At 43.5% G+C, this 16,328-nt stretch overlaps 1 protein-coding gene across 1 annotated transcript in view; it reads left to right on the forward strand.

Annotated features, from left to right (window-relative positions):
* LOC105465861 (solute carrier family 2 member 9) overlaps positions 1-15,286 on the forward strand; it is a 199,430-nt gene extending 184,144 nt beyond the window's left edge. Inside the window, 3 exon segments of the mRNA XM_071092692.1 lie at positions 2,200-2,222; positions 2,225-2,329; positions 12,186-15,286. Coding sequence (XP_070948793.1) covers positions 2,200-2,222; positions 2,225-2,329; positions 12,186-12,470 — 413 coding nt within the window. The 3' untranslated portion in view covers positions 12,471-15,286.
* Positions 15,287-16,328: the final 1,042 nt, after the last annotated feature.

Below are 16,328 nucleotides of genomic sequence, written 5' to 3' on the forward strand. Positions count from 1 at the left end.
CCCTGCCTTTTCTGGGATCAACTGGCACATAAACTGCTCCTCAGTGTCTGCTTCTGGGGCAATCCAGAATAGGATACTCAAACAAGATAACAAAGAAGACTCTAATAAGGTAACAAGATGAGTGGACCCACATGCATAATTAATTGGGGCTAATTTTCAAAGTTTAAGCTATATTGGACTGTTGGGCAACCGTCCACTCTGAGTCGTTTTTGATTTGTTGGAGTGCAAGCCTTGCTGGCAACATAGCAGAGTGATAACGGTGAAAGGTCTGGAGAGATTCAGACTTGAGTTGGTCCTGGCTTTGTGTCTTTGTCACCCTGGGTTGCTTGGTTGGGTCAGCTTGCTCAGTGATTGTGTGTGTGCAATGCTTACCTTGAAAGCTTTACCTTGATGGGGCAATTGTCTCTGAATTCAGTCCCTTCCTTTCATCTCACCTGCCATGATCTGAGCCCTCCTAAACAACCATTGCCTCCTCCCTGGACTGCCCTGACAGCCCCCTGCATCCACTCCTACACCCTCCCGGCTTTTCTCCAAACAGCAGTGACCTCTGTGAAATGCAGATTGATCACCTCAACTGCTGCCCAGCAGCCCAAAGTAGTTTTCTTCAACCGCAAATCCCCTCCATGATCTACAAGAGGCTGCTTCATTGCCCCTGCTCACATTTGCTACCTCACCCCATTCCTCTCTGCCTCCTTCAGGTGTCTAGACAGATTGGCCCCTATTGTAGACCTTGGCCCAATCCTTTCGCCTGTAGGACCTCTGCCGGCCCCTTTCTCCACCCAGCATGATCTTCCCCAGATCTTCAGGAGCCACCTCTCCTTCTTCAATCCACATCTCCACCATCTCCTCCGCAGGGCATCCTTCTCCACCCAGTACCAAAATAGACAGTGTATCTCCTCCAGAATGCTTATCACATTTTGATTTATATTTATTTATTCATTTGCTCACTCCCCTTTTTTATTTTTATTTTTTTATTTCCGTAGGTTTTTTTTTTGGTGGGGGGAACAGGTGGTGTTTGGTTACATGAATAAGTTCTTTAGTGGCGATTTCTGAGATTTCGATGCACCCATCACCCAAGCAAAATACATTCACCCAATTTGTAGTGTTTTATACCTCAGGCTGGTGTGCAATATGCATGATCTCGGCTCACTACAACCTCCACCTTCCAGGTTCAAACGATTCTCCTGCCTCAGCCTCCCGAGTAGCTGGGATTACAAGCATGCACAACCACGCCCAGCTAATTTTTGTATTTTTAGTAGAGATGGGGTTTCACCATGTTAGTCAGGCTGGTCTCAAACTCCTGACCTCATGTAATCCACCGGCCTCTGCCTCCCAAAGTGCTGGGATTACAGGCATGAGCCACCATGCCTTGGCCCCAGTTGTATCATTCTTATGCCTTTGCATCCTCGTAGCTTAGCTCTCACTTATGAGTGAGAACATATGAGGTTTGGTTTTCCATTCCTGGGCTCACTACCATTTTAATGAACAAATCATCCCAGCAGACAAGGGTTCCCCATGAAAGCAAGGACATGCTGCTTTTGACCTCAGTGTTGGAACAGTCCCAGCACATAAATAATTGTTGGATGTTGACACAATGAATGGCTCCGTCCTAGTAATTTCCAAATTGTGTTCAGTGTCTCTCTAGAGTTTGGTAAAAGTCCCTGAGGGATTTCCTGTCCATTGTCCACTCTGTCTTGTCTGAGAAACACCCAGGTGTAGATCTCATTGGCAGAGTGGTGACTCCAGTTGGAGATGGGGAGGTTCAAGTGGGATCCCAGCAGTTGTGCTGAGCCCCAGGTCCTGGTCTGGGCAAAGGGTGCAATCACCGGTCTTACTGAACAGGATATGGAGGAATAGAAGGGTATAGACCTCAGACCACATGTGAGTTTGGAAATGTGGCGGGGGCAGCTTGGGTTGTGGTGGTGACTGGAGGCTCTCCTGGCATCAGAAAGTAAAGGGTAATAAATGCCCTGCAATTGCACAGGACAGTCTCTCAAAATAAAGACTTGTCCCACCCCAATGTCAATGATGTCTCCACTGAGTAACACTAAGTCACCAGGGCGACTCAGAAACTGGGGCCCACTACACATCCAGTCAAGTGGCAGGGGCGGGGCTCTAAAGTGTGGCAGATGGAGATGGATGCTGGAGGCATGACCTCCTCAGATTGATTAATTCCATGTCCTGGTTCACACATTGCAGGTGGCATCCCGTTCATCTTGACTAAGGTGAGTACTTCCAGCAATCTCAGCAGCCAGCTACCTTCATCATCGCAGGCACCGTCAACTGGCTCTCCAACTTTGCTGTTGGGCTCCTCTTCCCATTCATTCAGGTATGACTGAAAAGGAGTCTTTTGCCCATGGGGTTCCCTTTGATTCTGCAGCTTTTAAGGGGTGATTCATAGAGCAGAGGTTGATCTCTCTCCTTTCAACTGGAAACTCATGCTATTTTCCTAAGGAAGGAAGAAACTATGCTTCAGGCACCGTGATGCCTACAGCTTTGTTCTTTTGGCTTAGGACTATACTACAAGGCTACAGTAACCAAAACAGCATGGTACTGGTATCAAAACAGAGATATAGATCAATGGAATAGAACAGAGCCCTCAGAAATAATACCACACATCTACAACCATCTGATCTTTGACAAACCTGAGAAAAACAAGAAATGGGGAAAGGATTCCCTATTTAATAAATGGTGCTGGGAAAACTGGCTAGCCATATGTAGAAAGCTGAAACTGGATCCCTTCCTTATACCTTACACAAAAATTAGTTCAAGATGGATTAAAGAGTTAAATATCAGACCTAAAACCATAAAAACCCCAGAAGAAAACCTAGGCAATACCATTCAGGACATAGACATGGGCAAGAACTTCATGTCTAAAACACCAAAAGCAATGGCAACAAAAGCCCAAATTGACAAATGGGATCTAATTAAACTAAAGAGCTTCTGCACAGCAAAAGAAACTACCATCAGCGTGAACAGGCAACCTACAGAATGGGAGAAAATTTTTGCAATCTACCCATCTGACAAAGGGCTAATAATCCAGAATCTACAAAGAACTTAAACAAAGTTACAAGAAAAAATCAAACAAACCCATCAAAAAGTGGGCAAAGGAAATGAACAGACACTTCTCAAAAGAAGACATTTATACAGCCAACAGACACATGAAAAAATGCTCATCATCACTGGCCATCAGAGAAATGCAAATCAAAACCACAATGAGATACCATCTCACACTAGTTAGAATGGCGATCACTAAAAAGTCAGTAAACAACAGGTGCTGGAGAGGATGTGGAGAAATAGGAACACTTTTACACTGTTGGTGGGACTGTAAACTAGTTCAACCATTATGGAAGACAGTGTGGCAATTCCTCAAGGAACTAGAACTAGAAATACCATTTGACCCAGCCATCCCATTACCGGGTATATACCCAAAGGATTATAAATCATGCTGCTATAAAGACACATGCACACGTATGTTTATCGCGGCACTATTCACAATAGCAAAGACTTGGAACCAACCCAAATGTCCATCAGTGATAGACTGGATTAAGAAAATTTGGCACATATACACCATGGAATACTATGCAGCCATAAAAAAGGATGTGTTCATGTCCTTTGTAGGGACATGGATGAAGCTGAAAACCATCATTCTGAGCAAACTATCGCAAGGACAGAAAACCAGACACCACATGTTCTCACTCATAGGTGAGAATTTAACAATGAGAACACCTGGACACAGGGTGGGGAACATCACACACTGGGGCCTGTCATGGCGTGGGGGGAGGGGAGGGATAGCATTAGGAGATATACCTAATGTAAATGATGAGTTAATGGGTGCAACACACCAACATGGCACATGTATACATATGTAACAAACCTGCACGCTGTGCACAAGTACCCTAGAATTTAACGTGTATATATATATACAAAAACACTTCCAACTTTATGTCTAATGCATCGAGGATTAGGACTAGAATAAAGGGGCTATATAAGCCAAATATTTTCTCCAAAAGAAAAAAGAAAGAAAGAAACTATGCTTCGGGCAAAACCTTTCATCCCTCTCTCTTTCCTGTGCCTTCCTAGAGCTGCCCTAACTGCTATGGGCTGCTTCTGAGGGCGTGGGCTACCCATTGCTGAGACTATGCAAGGACTCCTAGGTTAGCAACTCAAACCTACAACCTACTTATCATTTTTGCAATGTGCTCATCACTGTGTAAGACAGATTCCATCTAATAGTTCCAGTGCACACTGCAAACCACCACCCATTTAACATCCTCACTGTCATCATCATAACCACAGCTAATGGGATCATCATCCCAAGGGTGACAGTGATCGGTAGGAAAATGCTCACATACTCAAGAATCAGATATAAGTTCTTTTTGGGTAGGGAAAGAATCTATTCATTGGAAACTGAATTCATTAATTCAACACATATATATGTTGAGTCCCAGCTGTGTGCCAGGCACTATTCTAGGCAATGAGGATAGAGTGGTAACAAAGCCTGTGTTTCCTGCTCCTGGAGCTGAATGGGGAAACAAAGGAGGCAGAAGTGCTATTTGAGACGGGGCAGTCGTGAAGGGCTCTGGAAGGTGGTGGCAGTTGAGCAGAGGCCTGAGTGAAGTGAGGGAGCAGAGCTGTCCGGGAATGGTGAAGTCCTGGCTAGAAAAACAGCAAGTGCAGGGCCCTTAGGCAGGGCTAGATTTGGCCTGTGTAAGAAACCACCCAGAGGCCTATATGACTGAAACAGAGTGAGCAAGAAAGATGGGTGAGATAGAGGATCAGATCACAGGGTTATCTGGGAGCAGGAACACAAAAGTCTTTGCAAGCCTTCTGCACAGAGCAAGGGGCCCAGAAGCATTTGCAGAAGGAAGATGAAGCATCCCTGCTCAAATGCCTACCAGGGCTCTCTGCTGCCCTCTGTGCTGGGTGGTACCACCTGGAGAAGGTGAGAATCTGTCAGATACATCACCATCCATTCTTAGGAGCTATTTCAATCCTGTCCTCCTCCCCTCACCAACTATTCTGTGCACTCAGTTCGGAGTCTGCCTGCTAATTTACTAGTGCCAAGCGCAACACATCCCAGAGATTCTGCTGCCAGCGTGGGTGAGCTGAAGGTCAGTATTTGCGGCACTCCAAGCCCCAGCCACCCCAGTTCCAAGCCTGCATGGTGGCTGTTTCTGCATTCACAGTTACGGAGCAGTTGCTCTGTGCCACCCCCTCCCCCATGCATGGTTTTCTGTGCCCACATCACCTTCACACAGTCCTGAGCTGGAGTTTCTGATCCTTGCCACTGTACAGGCAAGGAGGTCCAGGAAGTAGACGTGGTCAATCCAGGTCCCACAGTCAGCATCAGACCCAGTTTCTCCACTTCACCACCTGGTCCTCATCTTCCCTCTCCATCCATCACTTACTACAGCCTCCTGGTCTCAGAGTTAAAAGGCTGCCACACCCTGTAACTTTCAAGGCATCTTTGTGTTTTAGCAACAACCACTCTATTTCTGAAACATAAGTGCTGTTGGGGGCTCCATGAGCCATGGAGTTTGTCAAGGTCCCACACTCATTTACTCCCATCCGGGGGCATCTTCACGTGGCTGCAGTCAGAACATAACAAGTTATCTTTTCAATGGACTTTTAAACCTTAAGTGGCTTTTTACAGTTTGGCTCAAAGCCGGCAGAGCCAGGTGTCAGTAAAATCGTCATTATTATGGCAAAAGTTAACTTCAAGCTGTTTCTGTCAACACGGTTCCCCCATCACATTTATAAATTAAGTAGAGAAGTTCCAGCACCTTCACATGGCCCAGTCCTGAGATCTGTATGTCCGAGAAGCAGGCCACTATCTTCTGAGCCACTCGCAGGTGTGGGGTGTGAAAGACCTTGCTGGCCTGCCACAGTTTGAGCGTTAACAGCACCAACATGCCACTTTAGCATAGTGTTCATTGAACGCTTGCTGTGTGCCCAGAGTACTCCACCGCCATCTATGCTGGGAGGTAGTGCCTGTATCACAACCTTTGACAGGCAAGGGGATGAGCTCAGAGAGATGTAGTAACTTGCAAGGTTACCGCACTTCCAAACCTAGATAATTTTTTGTATTTCTAAAACCTGGAATCAATTCTTTGTTTTGTTCTTGCTTCTCTTGCCTGTCATTTATGAGCCTTTTCTTAGGCCTATGGGCAATTTCGAAACAAATCCCTTCTGGAAACAGTTTCTAAGCAGCTGGGCATGTCCAGGGTGTCTGGGTTTTCAGGGGGTAATTAAGGAAACATTGCAGGTGTGACTGTTGATGAACCTTCATTGGAGCGGGAACAGCCAGGCCGGACACACGGATGGAGACACTGGGCAGGTAGTTACGTTTAGTATTTTGTGAAATGTCAGCCTCCTGACCCAAGCCTGGGAAGGCAGCCACGGTTAATTTCCTTTCTGGAGAGGGGCTTAGCAAGTCAGAGAGCTGGGCTCAGGGGGCTGCTGTGAGCAGTGAGCAATGCATTAGAGAAATACAGGGCTAACAAGTTCTGAGTCACATCCCCCAACCCCAGCCCACCCCAGCCCCACCCACACCCACCCACAGGAGCAACATGTATGTGTTGTAGACGCCATACAGGAACCATTTCTGACCTACCTCCCTTCTGAAAGCCAGCTCGGCCGCAATCAAGAGCTACTGTGTTCATCTACTCGGGCCTCAGGCTGCCATGACCAAATAGCACAGACTAGAGGCTTCAACAACAGAAATTCGTTTTCTCACAATTCTAGAAGCTAGAAGTCTGAGCTCAAGGGATTAGCAGGGTTGATTTCTTCTGAGATCCCTCTCCTTGGCTTGTAAATGGTTGTGGTCAAGTTCACGGCTATGCCAATTTTTATCCCCAGGGTCTGGTTCCAGCTCATACTGAGGTCTGAAGGGAGTGGGTGAATGAGCAGACAGCTGGAAGAACACTCAAGGGGCCGTGGACAGGTGCAATGTAGTTCTCTCATCAGCAGCTCACTCACACTAGTTCTCTCACGCTGTCCACCCTGTCTTGGCTGCCTAGTCCAGCAGCTCCCACACACGGCTGCACTGCCAGCTCGCCCTTCAGGGTCAGCAGCTTAACTCTTCCTCTGGGCACCAGAACTCCGACTGTGTCCTGGCTCTCCTCTTTCCATCTTGCAGATGGACATCTCTGGTTCTCTCTCTCTTTCTCTGGGCACCAGTGCGAGAGTGCCTGTACAGTGTCAGCAGGGCAGTTATACATTTACAGACAACAGTGGTGTAGGGCCAAGGGATGCCCTTCCCATGTTATGGCAAGTGGCGTTAGACACCTGCCCTCTAAACTCACTGAGTCGCTCTGGATGTTTACCTCAGCCTACCCTTGACCAAAGCACAGCCATGTTCCTTACAGCTGTCTTCTCCCTGTGTCCTCACGTGGTCTCCTTTCTGTGTGGATCTGTGTCCTCATCTCCTCTCTTATGAGGACAGCAGGATATTGGATTAGGGCCCACCCTAATGACCTCATTTTAACTTAATCACATCCGGAGGTGCTAGGGCTTAGGACTCAATGTATGAATTTCAGGAGGGACGCAGTTCAGCCCACAGGAGCCACCAAGAGAAACTACTCACACATCTTGATTGTTTCACTTATTCCAATAGGTGTCAGTGGCAAATGTATTCCAGCCCTCAAACAGACCCCTAAGAAGCCTGGACTTCTTCCTCAGAATAAAATATCTGAGCCAGTAGAGCCACAGACAATAGCACGAATCACACCGTATTGTAGCCCATGTATTAGCACAGGGCCCTGGGCATACTCCTCAAGCATAGGTTTTCTCTCCAAGCATGAGTTCCCTCACCTGTAAAATGGAAAATCCTTAGACCTCTCGTCACCAACAGAGAAAGGAGGCCACTGTGGTTGTGGGGAGGAGCCCACATCCCTTCATGCTCACCTCCACACGCCGGCTCTGGGATCGTGTTGGCAGCATTTGCTGTGGTCAGCATCAGTGTTGCTTGGGCCATTTGTTATAAAGCCTGCGAAAAACAGTCTCCAGTGTGGACTGCCAATATTTTCTGATTCAGAGAAAATTGCATGCAAATGTATGCCTCTTTGATTCTACTCGAGTTGTAAAATCCAGTTTGAGTTCAATAAATTCTGGAAGGGAGCAAATTATTCTTTTCAACCTGAAGAATATTGGGTCATATCCTGAATGTCTCAGCAGAGTGAGATGGGCAGGGCTAGTCAAACTTTTTCTGAGCTTTTTGTTTTTCTTCAACTTTTATTCTAAGTCCGGGGTACATGTGCAGGATGTGCAGGTTTGTTACACGGGTAAACATATGCCATTGTGGTTTGCTACACAGATCAACCAATCACCTAGGTATTACTATTAAGCCCAGAGTCCATTAGCTATTCTTCTTGACACTCTACCTCCACTGCAACCCCCCGATAGTCCCCAGTGTGTACTGTTCCCCTCAATGTGTCCATGTGTTCTCATTGTTCAGCTCCCACTTATAAGTGAGAACATGCAGTGTGTTTGGTTTTCTGTTCCTGTGTTAGTTTGCTGAGGGTAACAGCTTCCAGCTCCATCCATGTCACTGGATCCACGTCACCACATCACGCAAAAGACATGATCTCATTCCTTTTTATGGCTACATAGTATTCCATGGTGTATATGTGCCACATTTGCTTTATCCAGTCTATCATTGATGGGCATTTGGGTTGGTTCCAAGTCTTTGCTATTGTGAATAGTGCTGCAATGAATATACACGTGCATGTATCTTTATAATACAATGATTTACATTCCTTTGGGTAGATACCCAGTAATGGGATTGCTGGGTCAAATGGCAGTTCTGCCTCTAGGTCTTTGAGGAATCACCATGCTGTCTTTCACAATGATTGAACTAATTTAAACTCCCACCAACAGTGTAAAAGCATTCCTTTTTCTCTGCAAGCTCACCAGCATCTGTTGTTTCTTGACTTTTTAATAATCCCTATTTTGACTGGCATGAGATGGTATCTCATTGTGGTTTTGATTTGCATGTCTCTAATGATCAGTGATGTTCAGCTTTTTTTCATATGTTTTTTGGCTGCATGAATGTCTTCTTTTGAGAAGTATCTGTTTGTGTCTTTTGCCCACTTTTTAATGAGGTTGTTTTTTCTTGTAAATTTGTTTAAGTTCCCTGTGGACTCTGGATATTAGACCTCTGTCAGATGGATAGATTGTAAAAACTTTCTCTCATTGTGTAGGTTGTATGTTCACTATGATGATAGTTTCTTTTGCAGTGGAGAAGTTCTTTAGTTTAATTAGATCCCATTTGTCAATGTTTGCTTTTGTTGCTATTGTTTTTGGCATTTTTGTCATGAAATTGCCTGTGCCTATGTCCTGAATGGTATTGCCTAGATTTTCTTCTAGGGTTTTTATAGTTTTGAGTTTTACATTTAAGTCTTTAATCCATCTTGAGTTACTTTTTGTATAAGGTGTAAGGAGGGGGTCCACTTTTAATCTTTGCTTCAGCCTCCCAAGTAACTAGGATAACAGGTGGCTGCACCATGCTGAGCTAATTTTTGTAAATTTAGTAGAGATGGGGTTTCACAGTGTTGGCCAGGCTGGTCCTGAACTGACATGAAGTGATCCACCCACCTCAGCCTCCCAAAGTGCTGGGATTACGGGCGTGAGCTACTGTGCTCGGCTGAACCACGTGTTCTTGACTGAATTTTGTGAAACTGTGAGAATAATCCTCGCCACCCCCATCAGGTCCCTTGGGAAAAGGAAGCCAAGCAAGAGGCAGCTGTGTGGGTGTCAGAGAGGTCCTAGAAAGCCCTGCATGTGGCCTGGGATGGGGCAGGAAACCTCTCTGAGCCTCAGTCCATCCATCCACTCAGTAAGATACTCAGAGCATCTACTGTATATCAGACACTCTCCAGGTTCTGGGAATACAAGAAAAATGATGACTTCTGCCTTCAGATAGTTACCTCTTGGTAGGGAGAAGGTTGATAAACAGGCAGTTGCACACTACAATGCTGCATAGTGGTGAGTGTTTTTGAAGAGCAATGAAGCAGGGCTGGGAGGGGCTATTTAGAAATGAGAGTCAAAGCAAACCTCTCTGAGAAAATGACCTATAAGTCAGATGAAGAGGAGTAAGAAAGCAGGATATACAGAGGCCTAAACGAAGATTATTCCAGCAAGAGAGAACAGCATTTGCAAAGGTTCTGAGGCCCAATACTGGAGGGAAATCATAAAGGCAGTGGAGTTCGGTCAAAGAAAGTGAGGAGAGTGAGATCAGAGAAGTAAGAGGGACACATGGTCGGTGGCCTTGGAGGCCGTGGTGAGGACTTTGGCTTTCCTGTAGGTGACTTAGAAAGTCATGGTGGGTTTTGAGCAGAGGAGTGACAAGTTTTGTCCTTTGTTTAACAGGATCACTCTGGCTTGTCTGTTAAGAATAATCTCAAGATTATGCTTAAAGTGAAAAGCAGGGAAATCAGTTGACAAGCTATTGCAAAAATCCAAGCAAGACATGATGGTGGCTTGCACCAAAATTGGGTTGCAATAGAAGTGGTGACAAACGCTCAGATTTGGAATACATTTCAAGGTAGAGCAACATGATTTCCTAATGGAGCAGATGTAGGTGGGAGAGACAGAGGGAGAGAGAGAAGCTCGGCCTGCCTCCAAGTGTTTTTGTTGGCATAATCAATCAGAAGGATGGAGGTGCCATCAGCAGAGATGAGGAAGGCTAGAGTAGGCAGTTTTAGAGGCTCCACTTTGGACTTGATAAGTCAGATGTCCATTCAGCATGCAGATGGGGGTGTGGAGGATGTTGAATGCAAAATTGATATATCTCATTTCATCTTCAAAATAATATGTGGGTATATATCACCATGTTGCAAATGAGGAAACAGATGCTCAGTGGATTGAAATTCTATCTTAAATGGCACATCATAAGTGTTAAAACAACATGTGAGTAATGGGATCAGGATTTGAATCCCACTCGACTGGCTTCAGAGTCCATACTCTCCCCCTTCTCCATACTGCTCTTGAAGTCTTTGTATGAGCAGAAGGCACAGTCTCAAGAGCTAAGCATCCCCAGGTGTGGAACATTTACTGCATGTGGCACTTTAAAGGGAATGTCTCACTTAATTCCTACAACAACCCTGCATGTACCATGATTATCCTCTTTTTCAAGCATGGAAACAGAGGCACAAAGAGTCTCAGATTTAGTAAATGGTAGATCTAGGATGTGATCCAGAGATCAAGCTTAAGCACTCTGCCATTCTCCAAAAATAAATGTTTGTCAAATCAAAGAATGGAATGGAATGGACTAATATCTGAATATTGCTTCTTGGGAAGTATTATTCAAAGACAGTGTAACCTTATCTTTGGATCAATAGATGTTTGTTGCATATGATAGTCACAATCCTGACAGCTGGGACCCAGAAAGTCTTTTATTTCTGGAGAGGTGGCTCATGCCTATAATTCCAGTACCTGGGAGACCAAAGCAGGTGGATTGCTTCAGGCTAGGATTTCAAGTCTTTTATTCCACAGACATGTCCTGAGTACCTCCTATGAGGCACAGGAGCTACAGAGGTGACTGCGTCACTGAGAAGCTCAAGGTCTAGTGCAGTTGGCAGGGTTATTCTAGTCCAAGCACTAATCAGGATACATAAAATGGAGTGATTGCTTTGAACATTTCTATTTTTTCTCATCTCTCTTATTTGTGCAAGGCCATCTCAGAGTGTCAATTAGTGAGTTAGATCACTTGCGTATTAGAAAAACTGGCATTACCTTGGCCTGTTCTATGCTCCACATTCTTCCTATGAACTGAGGCATTTCTCTTCCCTTTTGATGTCATTCTTGTCTTATGTGTATAGTAGAATCAAGGAGACAATGTGGTTAATTGTAAATATAAGCTTAAGCTAATATTCAGCAAGCATACCATTTTGCTTTCATGATGATTAATTTTTAAATGCCAAATTTGCAACAACAACAACAACAACAACAAAAAGTATCATTTGCTCATCTTTACCAGAGTTTGAAGCTGATTTATTCAAGCCTCATGTGATAACACTTCATGTAGGGCACACTTGCCTTATAGAGCCAGCATCACACATGGTGTTTTGTCTAGGAGTATTGGTATATGAATGTGGAGCTATTTTAAAAATCTGTGTAGAGATGGTTTGACAGCAACTTTACTGATTATCTATTTGATGGTTTTTGTCTCTGCCTTTCCACAGAAAAGTCTGAACACCTACTGTTTCCTAGTCTTTGCTACAATTTGTATCACAGGTGCTATCTACCTATATTTTGTGCTGCCTGAGACCAAAAACAGAACCCAGGCAGAAATCAGTCAGGCATTTTCCAAAAGGAACAAAGCATACCCACCAGAAGAGAAAATCGACTCAGCTGTCACTGATGATAAGACAAACGGAAGTTCTGAACAAGTTTCCTCTTCCACGTTGGACAATTATGTCAAAAACAGGATTGTCTAAATGGATAATCTCACTTTTCAGGAAACTTAAAATTTACCCATTATTGGGAGGCTTAAATGAATTGAAGCTGTGCAAGTCTTTTATATTATTAAGTATTTAAAAGTAAACCTGTACTAATCTAACATTGCAACTATGTTAGCATTATTCACAACTAAATCTCCCAAACTCTTCTGGAAGTTGCAAGGAATCCCTCTATGTTTCACTGGACCCAACGTTCTTCCATACAGGTTGATGACCTGCCTTCTTCATGACTCAATCCACGATTTCAAAATGAAATTGGGGAAATAGTATGTTAATGCTTTATCAAAGAAAGACAATTTGGTCTGATAGGGGACTCAACAGATTAGAAATCACAGACTGAGGTTCTAGTCCCAGCTTTACCACAAGCAGCCTTGATCTGCCCTCAACCTGGGTCCCAGCGCATCAATGACCCTAGGCTTCCATCCCCCGTATAGGCTTTCAGAAGTCAGTGGAAAGATTATTCATCGTGCCTAAGAAATGCCTGTTTCCAATATTTGACCTTGTGGATCTCAGGCTTTGGAGAGCCTAATACCAACCCACCAGCCTGCAGATTTTGTCTTTCCCAAACTGTGTTCCAGGAATGGGCTCAAGACTTAAGGGCTGACGCTGTCCTCGCCCCAGACTATTAGAGTCCTGTGTGCTCACAGAGAACATGAAGAAGAGCTATGTGCAGAAGACTTAACTTTCTAGAAACTGCAACAGGGACTGCAAATTGACCTCTATCCAAATGAAAAACAATGTTGAGGATGATTCTAAAGCTAAACCTAGGCTTGGTGGGAAAAAAAAAAAACCAAAAAACATTGTGATTAATTGGTGATCTCTGCCACAAGTGTGGGGCTCAGAGTGTCAGCACATGTACTTCATGTTTACCAAGTCTAGAAGAGATTTCTCTGAAAAGGAAATGAACTGTCTTGAAAGATGGGGAGTTCACCATCACTCAAAGTGCTCAAGGGAAGACCGGGTGATTACTCATCTTGACTGTTGCTAAGAAAATCTGTGTCAACTTTGGAGAAAGGTGTTTGGAACAGACATGTTGAGAAGCTCTTCTAACTCTTACATGCTAGGGTTGTTTGGTAAGAGCCACTTGCAGCCTGCCATCGTAATGTGTGGCTTGTATTTTGGGTGATTTCCTATACTTGCTTCTAAAATGAAACAAAGTGTCCTAAAGTAAAGTGCACTTGAATTAGCACCAGTGTGTTTGGTTGGTATTTCATAGGAGTGGGGCCAGAGAGGACTTGACTTAGCAATACCACTAGAATCCTTTTGGCCATAATCCCTTGGGTTTCCTCAGATCATTCTTGACGATGGCAGCCTTAGCCAAAACTTGAGTTTGGTTTTCCTTTTCTGTGGATTATTCTTTCATCACTGGGCCACTCCTTTGGTTAATTGCCAACTCAAGGCACCATGCCATCCAGCTTTGGGTTGGCTGAAAAATGTGGACAGTGTTTGTCAAGACGAAGAAAAAGTGAGGTATGGGTTCCAAAAGTGCTGAGACCAAAAGAGCCAAAAACAGTGCAAAATAAAAATCTTAGCTTTTTGGTGTTCTCTTTTATTTGGAGACTTGATAATTTAGGCAATAAATATTTATTAGGTACCTCCCATAGACAAGGCACTAGCTATGTACTAAAGATGTATCAGTGAGCAAGAAAATATGCTGCCCTCACCTGCAAAAGTCCATGTCTGCCAGAGAAGATAGAAAATCAAAGCATTAAGTGTAAAGTTGTCATCAGTACTGTACTTTACAGCATAGTAAATTGTCATCAATACAGTGATATAGAAACATGCAACAGGGATGACTGGGCTGAGAGGTGAAAATCAGGAAAACCTTCTCAAATAAGTTACAGAAATAGAATGGGGAACAATATCATTATCAGGCAATAGGCCAGGAATTATTCTTATATGTTATTATATTTGAAAAGCTCATAGAGCCATTTCTTACTCCACTTTCTGTTGTGTATAACAGAATACCCGAAACTGGGTAATTTATAGAGAATATAAACTTATTTTTTTTACAGTTCTGGAAGCTGTAGAGTTCAAGGTCAGGCAGACATCTGACGAGTGCCTTCTTGCTGGCCGGGACTCTGCAGTCCTGAGGCGGCACGGGGAATCACATGGCGAGGCAGCTCAGTGTGTTCACTGGGGTCTCTCTTCTTTTTATAAAACCACCAGTCCCACTCCCATGATGACCTATTCATTCATTCACTCATTAATCCATTAATTCATGAGGGCTCTCGTTTCCCGACTACCTTTTAAAGACTCCACCTCTCAATACTGCCACATGGGGATTAAGTTTCAACATGACTTTTAGAGGGAACATTCAAACCATAGCAGCCACATTAAGGAAATTTTTGAAAATAAAACAATGAGACACCCATAATCTCATATCCTTCACTCCCCCAACATGAGCAGTTTAATTTTTAGACAGCTCTGTCCATTTCTTGCTTATTATTCATCCAGTTGGAATCACAGAATACATGAAACACAATTACAATCATCTTGTGTTTTACCTTCTATTTTTTCCACTTTATATTAAATCAAATGCATCATCTCAATTCCAAACCCTTTTGTTTGTACTCTGATATTCACTCCAGTGAATTCTTCATGTATAAAGTTGTTTTTCACAGCCACACGCTTGTACCACAAATCTAGGGGCTATTCTTTCTTTTAGTGTCTTAATATTGTATTATTTTCTAATATTCACACTTTAACTTTACAGATGAGTAGAATGGAATAGCTGTGTTTCAGTGCAGAACTTTTTTCTTATGTTTGCTTGGGCCTTCCTCCTCTCTGTTACCTACATTGATAAACTAGGATTTGTTGTCTCACACTTTTCCCGATGTTCATATAATATTCAATGAAATAAAATCATGTGACATAAAAAAAAAGTTGTTTTCCAGATACCCAAATATAATGGGGAGTGAGGAGTCAGAGAGACAGACATTTTCATGAGCTTTGCTTCACAGGCTCTGGTTCTTGGCTGAAAGGTACTAGCTGCCTACAGCACCCTGTATCCATTCACACACCCTAAAAGAATCTCTAGTCAAATTAACAGGTCTCTTTTCCTAATTCCTGACCAGGAGTTGGGGATTAGACCCTTGTCTTTCTATTTTACATATTCTCTCATCTCCAAGCCATGGAGGTTTACATTTCTTCATTTCAGGTTCACTAAGAGTAACTCTTCCAGCTGCTAGTTCTGGCTAAGTAAGCACACTCTACCCTATTTCCCCCACTGATCATAACTAGCAACCCTGGACAGAATCATAATGCAAACATATAAGGACTCTGAAGAATAAATTATGTCAGGAAAATTGAAGAGAGAAATCAAAACCCAAAGGATAGTTAATATGGCAGTGAGTATCTCCTGGCTTATAATCCAGTACAGGGCAGTTTTGGAAACTGCGCAATGGACATGGTCTGAAAAAGCTGAAGGATAAATCTCCTGCCTCTATCGCTGCCCAGAGTGACAGGAAAGGCGTGGCCCTTGGAGAAAAAAATGTGATCCAACTGATGAAAATCAAATATAAAGGAAAACATCTTGAAAGGCGCCTTAGAAAATCAAAACGTTACATAGAGTGGAAAATGATTTGCATGACTTTAGATTTCTTACCACAAACCATGTAAGCCAGAAGAGACTGGAACAATATCTCAGCATTTTTTGAAATGCTGAAAGAACTGTCAATCCAGTTTGAATTTTTTAAAGGCCTGTCTGTATGCTATTTACAAGAATCCCACATTAAACATAATGATATAGATAGGTTAAAAGTAAAAGAGTGAGAAAAGATATAATATGCAAATGTGAACCAAAAGAAAGTTGGCATATTAATAGTGGAAAAAGTAGACTATGAAACAAGAAGAATTACTCATGAT

Source organism: Macaca nemestrina, chromosome 3, assembly GCF_043159975.1.
Source record: "Macaca nemestrina isolate mMacNem1 chromosome 3, mMacNem.hap1, whole genome shotgun sequence".
Classification (NCBI taxonomy): Eukaryota; Metazoa; Chordata; class Mammalia; order Primates; family Cercopithecidae; genus Macaca; species Macaca nemestrina.